The sequence below is a fragment of the Ricinus communis genome, chromosome 3 (assembly GCF_019578655.1).
Source record: "Ricinus communis isolate WT05 ecotype wild-type chromosome 3, ASM1957865v1, whole genome shotgun sequence".
NCBI lineage: Eukaryota > Viridiplantae > Streptophyta > Magnoliopsida > Malpighiales > Euphorbiaceae > Ricinus > Ricinus communis.
The window spans coordinates 5,295,230-5,306,534 of record NC_063258.1 but is presented as its reverse complement, the minus strand read 5'-3'; the positions used below and the strand labels follow the sequence as shown (position 1 = coordinate 5,306,534).

Here is an 11,305-nt window from a genome sequence, read left to right as displayed (position 1 = left end):
TATATTGTAACTTATTTAAATAAATCTCAAATATACAATTAAATTTTAAATAATAATAATAATAGAAATTATTTTTTATTTTTATTTTTTATCCGGAAAATATATTTATTTTTATTTAAAATAAATTATAAATAATTTGATGTATTAAAAATATAAATCTTCTCATAGCACCTTATAGTACAATTAATATTGATAATATTTTAATTCATATATTCAATAAAATATTTATATTTTTAAATAGTAAAATTCTATTTTTTAATATTAAATTTGAGAGTGGGGTAAGAATTTAAAAAAGAGATAATTCACTCTTTATTACATAAATCTACGAAGTTATTGTAGAAAGGTAAAACTCCAAATCTTGTCAAACAATGAATCCGAGATTTGAGTTAAAGAAATCTAGCAGTATCCAAATTATATTCTATCATTATTTATTTATTTATTTATTTTCTCTTATCCTATAAATAGGACCCTCCCACTCCTTCGTATCTCACCGTTGTGTTCTTGTTTTTTCTCCCTACTTTTCTCCTTTCTGTTTGAAGATGAGAGGTGTCTGTGGGCAATTGTTATGGGTATTGCTGCTGATAACGGCAACTGGCAGTAGAATGTGTATTATGGCGGACTCAGATGAGCAATGGGTGCAGATGGACAAGATAAATTTTGATACAGGAGGCCTGAGTAGAGACAGCTTTCCCGAAGGATTTCTCTTTGGAACTGCAACTTCTGCTTATCAAGTTGAAGGGATGGCTGATAAAGATGGTCGTGGCCCCAGTATTTGGGATGTTTTTGTTAAAGTTCCTGGTATGGAGAATCAGTAATGTCATTATTTATTTTTAATTTTTAATTTTCTTTTGATCTGATACGTGAGAATAGCAAATAGCAAAGGGATCTTAATGACTTAACTTGAGATAGAATTAGGCCTCGTTAATCACATGATATGATTTGGTCTGTACAGTATATTTTGGTACTGTTGAAGCTGTCGGTTGGTTGAGGAATTAAATATGAAAAAATATTGTCAATGTATACTAGAAAGAGATATTTGAATTGTCCTTAGTTGATTATTATGAGAATGGGCTTGTCTCTGCAGTATTTTAATTTGTTATGATAATGTGTACTTTTACTGATGTAATTATTATAATATGACATTACTGATCACATGGCCACAGGAATTATTGCTGATAATTCGACTGGCGAGGTTTCAGTGGACCAATATCACCGCTACAAAGTATGTCTTTTACCTTATATTATTCTAATTTATAGATTTACCGTTAAATCCATATATAGTGCTAGACTAAATGTTCCTGGAATTATTTAGTTGTTAAATTGATATACCAAGAAATGGCTGTTGAACTAAAGGCCAATTTTAGTTCTTAAATCCATATATTGCTCGGCTCATTTATAGTTTTTGCCTTGGATCTCATCAACTTACCTGTTGAACCTTAGTTATTGCAAAGGTCTAGTTGTTATTGGGAGGTCTTAATGTGAGAAGTACAATTATTTTCTAGTCAAATGTCGGAAAGTAATAGCAAAAATTTTAAATAATAGCTTTTCTTTTCTTAAACATTTTTGTTACATTAAGTTATATGGATTAGTGATATGATGACCTTAGCTATTGTTGTGTGTGTCACACTTTTTTCTAATCTTGCAGCAAGATGTGGATATCATGCAAAAGTTGAACTTTGATGCATACCGGTTCTCAATTTCATGGTCCAGAATTTTCCCATGTAAGTTATTCATCCTTGCTCTTAGTCTTTTCTTTTTTCCTTTTATCCCTTTTAATTATCCATGGGGCATATATTTATGTTATATGGTTGCCAACTCTGTAGATGGAACTGGGAAAGTAAATTGGAAGGGTGTTGCATACTACCATAGGTTGATCGACTACATGCTCAAAAGAGGTTAACCTTTGATCAAAATTTATTTTCCAGCTCATGATTTTGACCTATATCCGACTGACATTTGATGTTACATCACTTTCTATTTTATAGGCATTACTCCATATGCAAATCTTTATCACTATGATCTTCCCCTGGCACTTGAGAAGAAGTATAATGGACTACTGAATCGCCAAGTAGTGTAAGTATTGATTGTATATTTGCCATCTAGTTTTATCCGTTTATTTTTCTTGTTAATTTTAGATTATTATTCAGAGTTTCAAACACTTAGGCATTGAGCAACCTTGATGTTTCAAAATCTACAGGAAAGACTTTGCTGATTATGCCGACTTTTGTTTCAAAACCTTTGGTGATCGAGTGAAAAATTGGATGACATTCAATGAACCTAGAGTAATTGCTGCACTTGGATATGATAATGGGTTCTTTGCTCCTGCCCGATGCTCCAAAGCATTTGGGAATTGTACTGCTGGGGATTCTGCAACTGAGCCTTATATTGCTGCCCATAATTTGATTTTGTCTCATGCAGCTGCAGTTCAGAGATACCGTGAAAAGTATCAAGTTAGTACATGCTCTTGGATCAGTTGATATTTTAGAAAAATATGTTATTCTTGTTTCTTTCTTAATAAATTAGTAAAAATTGCAGGAAAAGCAAAAGGGAAAAATTGGTATTCTGTTGGACTTTGTCTGGTATGAACCTCTTACCAGATCAAAAGCTGACAACTATGCTGCTCAAAGAGCAAGAGATTTTCATGTTGGATGGTAAAACTTTTTTAAGTTTATTGTCTGTTTCTTTTTATGCTGCTCAAACTTTAACATTCCTTATTTTATTTATTTTTCTTATAATAAGTTGAGTTAGTTTTTTTTTTCCAAATCTATATTATTGATATGCAAGAAGTATATTTGTAAAATGCAAGAACTTCAGAAATAGTGAGATTTGGTTGTTATGTAGGTTTATTCATCCAATTGTCTATGGTGAGTATCCAAAAACAATGCAAAACATTGTTGGCACAAGGCTACCTAAGTTCACAAAACAAGAGGTTGAGATGGTGAAGGGCTCAATTGATTTTGTGGGTATTAACCAATATACCACTTATTATATAAGCGATCCTCATCAGGCAAAACCAAAGTACCTGGGCTATCAGCAAGACTGGGATGCTGGATTTGCTTGTGAGAAACTACTGACCTTTTTTTGTTGCATAATTACAATAAAGATATATAAATTTAAAGTTCAATTATTCTTTGGTCATTAAGTTTTTGTTTTTTTTTTCCTGTGATCTTTGCAGATGAAAAGAATGGGGTGCCAGTTGGTCCAAAGGTATTATCATTATCATCATAATCCATATCTACTATCTACTTAATATTTTTCTATTTTGTTTAGATTTTGATATGCTATTATCAAATTAATATTTTCAGGCAAATTCTTATTGGCTTTACAATGTACCATGGGGTATGTACAAGGCTTTGACATACATAAAAGAGCATTATGGAAATCCTACAGTGATATTATCTGAAAATGGTATGTCATGGTAACCCTTTCTTTTTATTCAAGTGATTTTTAGTAAGATCTAATGGAGTATGTTCTATGTTTGCCCCTATACCCTATAGGCATGGATGATCCTGGCAATGTCACACTTCCAAAGGGATTGCATGATACAACCAGGATCAACTACTACAAGGGCTATTTAACTCAAATGAAGAAGGCAATTGATGATGGAGCCAACGTGGTTGGGTATTTTGCTTGGTCTTTGGTTGATAACTTTGAATGGAGATCAGGCTACACTTCAAGATTCGGCATTGTGTATGTTGATTTCACAACTCTAAAGAGGTACCCGAAAATGTCTGCCTATTGGTTCAAGCAAATGCTTCAGCGGAAAAAGAATTAGTTTCTTAGTCTTTTATTGAACTTTGGTCGTCTGTGATAATAATTTGCCTTTTAGGTAGTTCAGGTTTAATTTTTTTCTTTTTATTTTCTAGCCTTGTGGTGTTGAATCAAGATATTATCAGTACTTTTTGGGAATAGAATTTTTTTCCCCTTATTTGTCTTTTTCTCTGTTTCATTCTTTTAGAATAATCTACAAGGAATGCTAAATGGAAAATAGAAATTGGTAACTCTAAATAAGTCGAAATGGGAAAAAATAATTATTACTCAAGCTTTTGAAAGGTTCATAACATAGTTTTGGCCTGAAAATCGATCATGGGGCACAATCTGAAACTTTGTGAATTATGGCTATTTTGATCCTAAAAATACACTTGGTTTATGGATCAGGCTTAAAAGATTTAGTGTTTGAAATGACACTTGGGAGATTTTAGACTGCATTTCATAAGAAAGAGGTATTAAGATTATCTCTGAGATTGATTGAAGGGATGTCTGGCTAGAATTGTGATTCCTGCCCAGTCTCTACGAGGGGAAAGGTTTTCAAGAAACATCCTAGTCACTCATGAATTGGTATGGCATTCTAATGTCTGTTAATTGGATAATGGATATTATTACTTCTAGCTCTTTCTCAATCAAGATCAATGGGTGTCTCGAGGATATTTTAACCTTTATACTTTTGATTGGCAATGGAGTGTTTCTCTAGAGCTATGAATCTACAGTGCTCTGGGGATTCATTCAGGATTATTCTGTTTCTATAGTGGGTGACGTGCAGTCTGTGAGGATTTTTTGTAAAGTCAATTGCAGAATGAAATAGGGATTTCAATCCGTTACTCAGGCTATTAAGAATGAGATTCTACAGGTTAGTGGTTTTTCTAAAGGTTCCTTACCTGTCAGATTCTTGGGTCTTCCTTCATCTCTGGAAGACTCTCATTGGAGCATTGCAATAATCTCATACTTTGTTAGATTACAATTGAACACAGCAGTTCTGTAGGTCATCAGTTTTTAAAGCTGCTAAGTGTGTGATCTCTACTGGTAGAAAGTGTTTGGTTGCCTAGAAAGACATATTTGTATGCCCAAAACTGAAAGAGGCCTTGGCAATGATCATTCTGATCATGTCTTAAAATTATGTAGTTCAAGAAGCATAAGCCTGTCAAAAGGACTTTTACAGAGAGTGGCACTTCCCCTTCACTTCTCTTTTCTTGCAGCACATCTTTAATGGCTGCAGGCATAACTTGTCATCTGATGTGGTTTCAAGAGATGCAAGTATCATGACATAATATAACATTTTCTTCTTTCCCTGTTTCCCAACTTTAATCATGTCCTAGAATGATGAAAGAAAAATTACAAATTTAGCAATGTGGACTTGATTATGGTTTAGTAGAACTGACAACTTAGATCATGTGCTTATATATTAAGATGTTCCCTGCAACCGCTTGTTCATAGTGTGTGGACTTGATTATAATTTTCCTTTCATTTAAATATGTCATCCAATCCAAAATTCTTGTACATAATTTTCTTTTCATAAATATAACAACTCGTGTAGTTCAAATGCTCAATTGAACTAAAATTAAGTTTATGGAACTAATTAAAAAAATATGACAAGTTCAAGAGTTCAATTATGTACTCTGTCTATTTCTATTACAAATAACAGTGTTAGTGAGAATATTAACTTTTTATTACTACTATTAATGAAGGGATTAACAACTCGTAAAATTGAGAAATCTAATTGTATCAAATTGAGTTTGGGGGCGAATTACGCTATTTATGTATTTAGCATATTCTAAATAGTATGCTAGAGAGCTTGTTTAGTGCTTTTTAAAAGTATGCCTAGAGTTTCTGTGTCTTTTTTAATTTTTTTTCCTTTTTCTGTTTGCTTTCTTCCATGATGGGTAATTCTTCTTTCTTTATCCTCATCATTCAAATGGAATGCTGAAAAGATTGCAGCATTTTCAGGGTGAATTACTTGTTATGTTAAAGTCATCTTTTCCAGGCTACAGGCGGATCAAGCAACTAGGATGATCCTGTTCTAGTGTTGATTTTCTATTCCAACATGTTTGCTGAGTTTACTTTCAGTTATGGTTTTAAAGCTTACTATTTATTAAAATGAATAGAGCTGCCATTTCTTTTCCTGCTTTCCATTTTCAGCCTTTCTCCGACTGTTGAGGATGCCATGTAACATGGAGTAGTGACTCTGACAATGACTCTTTTATCGCATTATTAGTAGTGTTTCAGTTATCAATTTCAGTTCCTGATAAGTGCTAAATCAGTTTTATTCATTTATGAAATTAGGACTTTGGATGAGGCAAATATTATTTTGGTCCACTGAAACCTTTGCTAGTAAAATTATATGCAATAATTCTTTTTCCCATATGTAATCATTACATGTCATGTTGTTATTATCATTGCATCACTAAAAGAAAACACATTTTTTTATACACAAATTAGCATTGCAAGGGGCAAATCATAAATTGTTTAAGAACTCATTTGCAAATTATAAGAGTTTTGGATGAAAATTAGAGGAAAATAAAATATAATTTAAAATTAAAATATCTTAATTATTATAATTAGCATACATACTTTAGGTAAATACTCATTGCAGCTAGTTAACCTATAAAACATAGAAATGAGAAAAAAAATCAGCAGATGCGGTTGAATAGCTGTATATTATATTTATTAGCTTTTTTATTTTATTTATGTGCATTATGTATTGCATGTGAATAATAATTATTTAACTCGTTATAATTTAAAAAAATAAAATAATATATATATAGTATTATAAATAATTCTAGGATAATGATAAAATCTTTTTATTATATTAAATTCATCATGGACCAATTTATCAATTATAAAATTTATACTAACTAATAATAGATAAATTTAATATATTATTAAAAAATTAAAAATTTACATGTATTGTAAAAAATATATTGATTGTTGCTATTAAAAATTAATATTTCTAATAAGGGTGCATGATCCAAATTGTATATAGATATTTAAGGATATTTTAGAATTTTAATGATATATTTCTATATATAATATAATGAAAAGATATGTTTTTACCTCACTTTAGTTTTCTTGTCTAAATTCAGAAAATAATCACAAAAGATGAGAATTTGAGCTAAAAATACACTAATGGGCTTTAATTGGACCTCGACTATAAAAGGCTCAAGAATTAGACACGTGGGCAATCAATAGTTTGAGCTTAACTTAATTCATTAAGACCCAAGAAGGAGGGTTTAAGTAATTATTATGTAATTAGTGGATAATTATCTTTTGAGTTGTTTAGTTTGTTTAGGACACTAAGGGATAGCTATAGTAGCTATGTGTTGAGAAAAGAACTCTAAGAAGGAAATCTCTACAAGGAGTATAAGTTAATTGAAACAAGGAGTTCTTCGGCTACTAAGATTCTCTCTGGAGAAGGTTTCTATTATTCTCTGCAGAAATTTCTATAGTTCATCATTTTCTATATCAAGCTAGCTTGAGTTGCATCATTCTTTGAAGAATCAGAGAAGCTTTTTGAAGACGTGGAGAAAGATGACCAATCTTCTTCATTCCTTGAAGAGCCTTTGAACTTTGAGGGAGTTTTAATTTTCTGTTTTATGAATCTTAAGTCTTTCTATTTAATTACAATGATCGCTGGCTTAAGTATGTTAGGCTAAATTCCATAAGTATTTAGTTTGGCTTTTTACTTATGTATGAACCTTATATATTTTGAGTTTAATGAATGATTTCTTTACCTTCATATGTTCATTAGTTTTATCTATTATTATTGATTGACTATCGTATCAATTTAGTAGTAATATGTGTTCTGAAAATCTTTAGGTTAAAAGTATTAGAAACATTATCTTTACTTTAATCTATGTTGGTATAAGAAACTTAAGTTGCATCATTAGCTTAAGTGACTTAGGAAAAAAGACACATCACCATCTCATTTATTAGATTGGGGCTTAAGGAAATTAAAGGAATTACTAAGTAAAAGCTAGACTAAATGTTATTTTATCATATAATTCTTATTAATCATTCCAGTTGCATATTTATTTTCTGGTTATTTAATTTCTTTTATTAAACTAAAGATCATTCTCAAAACATTGGCTTAGAGTATTTATATTTATTTTCAGTATTTTGTGTGATAGTTAGTATTTATAATATACGTTCTACAATTTTTTGTGAAATCGATCTCGTGGTGAGCTTGCTCGAACTATCATTCAGTTCGTATATTTACGAGTACTGACACATCAAAAGGTAATATAATAGAACTCTCTATTTGAGTTTCTTTTCCATCAAAGATTTCTTCTATTAAAGCTCTAATCTAGCAGTAATGTAAAATAAATCTTGACTTGTCATTTTTTCTTTTAATATCTTTTTTTTGTCATATATTTTTATATAAACTTAGTTATCACTATCGTTATACTATTCATATATTGTCAACCATATTATTAAGTTATAATAAAATATATCAATTGTTAATAATACTAATTTTAGATAATGATATTATAAAAGTACTAATTAATTTTAATTTTTTTAGTTTTGTCCTAATTTATTTTTTTATATTTTATATTTTATACTTTTACGAGATTTTTAAAATTTTTTAATTTTTCATAAAGGCTATTAATATACAAAATTGGTAATTTATTTTAAATTTCTCATGCCAATTATAAACATGTATGTAATTATTAAAATCTTATTAACAATGAATATTAATAATTATAAATAAAATATCAAATTGGTCCTTATTATAATATTATTATTTTGAATGTCTGGGACTCAAATTTCTATATAACTAATGTTATCATTTCAGTTACTTTTACTTTTATTTTTAAAAAATGTTTAATTAATCATATTATAATATTATTTATGTCACTATACTAATTATTTATTTTCAGAAGATCAAAATTGGGAGCCATTAAATTATTAAACTAATGAGTGGTGTGGGGTCACATGATGTGTGCGAATGTCGGGTATTGCAATGTTGAATTCCATAAATACGTGGTTCTTTTCTCTAGTGGTACTAAGAGGTTCTATTCTTATCCGAATCCATTCTTGTTCCCCTAAACTTTTATAATTTAATTAGTTTAATCTTTTAATTTTTATTTTAATTTAATAAATATAAAAATTTATTTCTTATAATATTTAATATTTTTCAATATTGTCCATATGTATATATAAATTTTTTTAATATTACTAAAAATAAAATTTAAGTACATATTAGATTAAATTAAAAACTATAAATATTCAAATATTAAAAAAATAAAATTTAAATATTTTATTAGATTAAAATAAAAATTTAACAGATTAATTAATATAAATTCAGAAATATAAATATGTACAGTTTATACATCACAGAAGACTTCAAGCACTCTCTAAGGAAAAGCATAAAATCAAAGATCGGAGATTGTAACCTTTGGGTTACTCCAAGTGGTTAAGGAAGACGTGGATTTGTATCCTTTTAAAACTAATATTCCAAGAGAATAGAATTCCTTTGAATGCATTAGGCGAAAGATAAAGGTATATTAGTAGTTTATCCATTTGTTATTTGTTGTACAGTTCGTTATTATTATTTTTATTATAAAATTAAATTAATATATATAATTTAATAAATTTTTTATATTTAATATTATTTATATTATTTTAAAAATAACAGTAAATTAATTATTTTTAAATATTTTTAATTTTTAAAATTTTAAAATTCTATTAGTGTAATAATATAAAAATTATTTTAAAATATTATCTAACTTAATACCATAATTGATATTAACTATTTTTAGAATTAAAAAATTATTATATGATTAAAAAATTAATTTATTATCAAATATAATTTAAAATGTTATTTTCTAGAATTAGAATTATCATTTAATTAAAAATTAATTTATTAATTAATATAATATTAAAATATAATTAATATATTATTTTTAGGATAAAATTAGTACCATTATCTAATTAGAAAACTCTTTATTAGTTAATATAATATTAAAGTATAATAAGTATGCTATTTTTAGGATTAGAGTAATATTTAATTAAGAATGCAACTTATTAATTTATTTTAAAAGCTATAAAATTACATATAACTTTGAATCCTATGCGTCAAAAATAATACACATGTCAAAATAAAAATTCTACATATCAAAAATTAAGTATCCGTATCAAAAAAATTTTAAATTTTAAAAATTAATATATATATATATATATATAGATTTCTAACAGCATCCAAAATAAAATGAATAGAATATGTTTTAGTTGGATTTCGAATTCGAGACTCATTTTTTTCCTCTCGCTAAATTATAATTATTTAAATAAGTAAAATGGATAATATTTGTGAGTGGCGAACATATTCTAAATTTTTTATCTTATTCTATAAATTTCCTAATTTTTTTAATTCATTTTACTAAAATTTCTTATACTTTTTTTAGTTAATCTTTTTCATATTTCAATTTATATCTCATATATTTTTTAGAAATTTATAATTTATTCTGCTAAATTTTAATGCTCGTTCGTCAACTGTATTAGCATTTCAAACTAAGAAAAATGAATTATTTAATACATATCCTTACTATTCTAAAGGAAAAGAAAAAGGAGAAGAAAAGAGGTAATTAAAATAAATAAAGAAACAGTCATTGTAATATACTATAAATATATCTTACCATATAAATCTATAAAAATTAAAAATTTATAAAAATAATTAAATATTAATCAGTTATATATAGTACTTAGTTATTGATCAATCAAATTTATTGTATTTATTTATTTTTAAAATTTAGTACTCTACAATTTATATAATTTTAAATTGTATAAATAATTCATTGACAATTTAATTAATATAAAAATATATATAATTAAGTAGTTATTTAAAATAATACTAACAAAAAATAAAAAATACACTTATACTGGCAAAACCCATAAATAATTAGAGAAGGAAATTCTTGAATTAGTCCAATGTGGTTAAAGGAGTTTGCTCATCTTATTACTTAAAATATGTAAATATGATCTTTGGGGCTAACATGCAGAGGAAAATAAAAATTCTCTGAATGCATAAGGCCAGTAATCAGGAACTTCTTAAGATCATTCAAGAAAAGTTATTAGTGCTAACCATCTTTCTTTAATAATTAGACTTCAGCACATGTATAACCCTGCAAGCAATACATGAATACAAAAAGAGTGATGAAAGCATATTTTTAAAAACTAGAAGACAAAAGGTGCAGATTATATCGAACCTCAAAGGACAATTGTGATTACCCCTTTTCTAATTGAGCCTGATAGCATTTGTAATTACCCCTTTTGTGATCGAGTCTGATAGCATTTGTAATTACAACATGGCAAAGATACACAGAGTTCACATTTGACCACCACAAAAAATATTATTGTAGGAATGAATTTAAAAATTTCTGTTGTGTGCAATACAAGATCCAAGTTTTGATTATTCAATTGTGGAAGTAGTCCATATTCCAACTCTGCAAAATTGGCCAGAGGCTAGTAATACATGCATAGTTTTCATAAATTTTTCCTGAAGTATGAGAGAATCATGCAGTAAAGGAATCAAAAC

The 11,305-nt window shown here is 27.8% G+C and overlaps 1 protein-coding gene across 1 annotated transcript; it reads left to right on the top strand.

Annotated features, from left to right (window-relative positions):
- The first annotated feature begins 463 nt into the window (after positions 1 to 463).
- LOC8261632 (beta-glucosidase 44) lies at positions 464 to 3,928 on the top strand. Its single transcript, XM_002533080.4, has 11 exons — positions 464 to 798; positions 1,164 to 1,222; positions 1,646 to 1,721; positions 1,824 to 1,895; positions 1,986 to 2,073; positions 2,198 to 2,450; positions 2,536 to 2,651; positions 2,842 to 3,059; positions 3,176 to 3,207; positions 3,306 to 3,408; positions 3,498 to 3,928. The coding sequence occupies exons 1-11, from the start codon at positions 540 to 542 to the stop codon at positions 3,773 to 3,775; spliced, it is 1,554 nt and encodes a 517-aa protein (XP_002533126.1). The 5' UTR covers positions 464 to 539; the 3' UTR covers positions 3,776 to 3,928.
- The last annotated feature ends 7,377 nt before the right edge of the window (positions 3,929 to 11,305 follow it).

What these genes read in the sequence shown, in the direction of transcription:
- LOC8261632 (XM_002533080.4), top strand. Translation starts at nt 540, where the DNA reads ATGAGAGGTGTCTGTGGGCAATTGTTATGGGTATTGCTGCTGATAACG. An exon ending in GATACCGTGAAAAGTATCAA is followed by an intron (nt 2,451 to 2,535) that starts GTTAGTACATGC and finishes TAAAAATTGCAG; the next exon opens with GAAAAGCAAAAGGGAAAAAT. An exon ending in AGTGATATTATCTGAAAATG is followed by an intron (nt 3,409 to 3,497) that starts GTATGTCATGGT and finishes TATACCCTATAG; the next exon opens with GCATGGATGATCCTGGCAAT.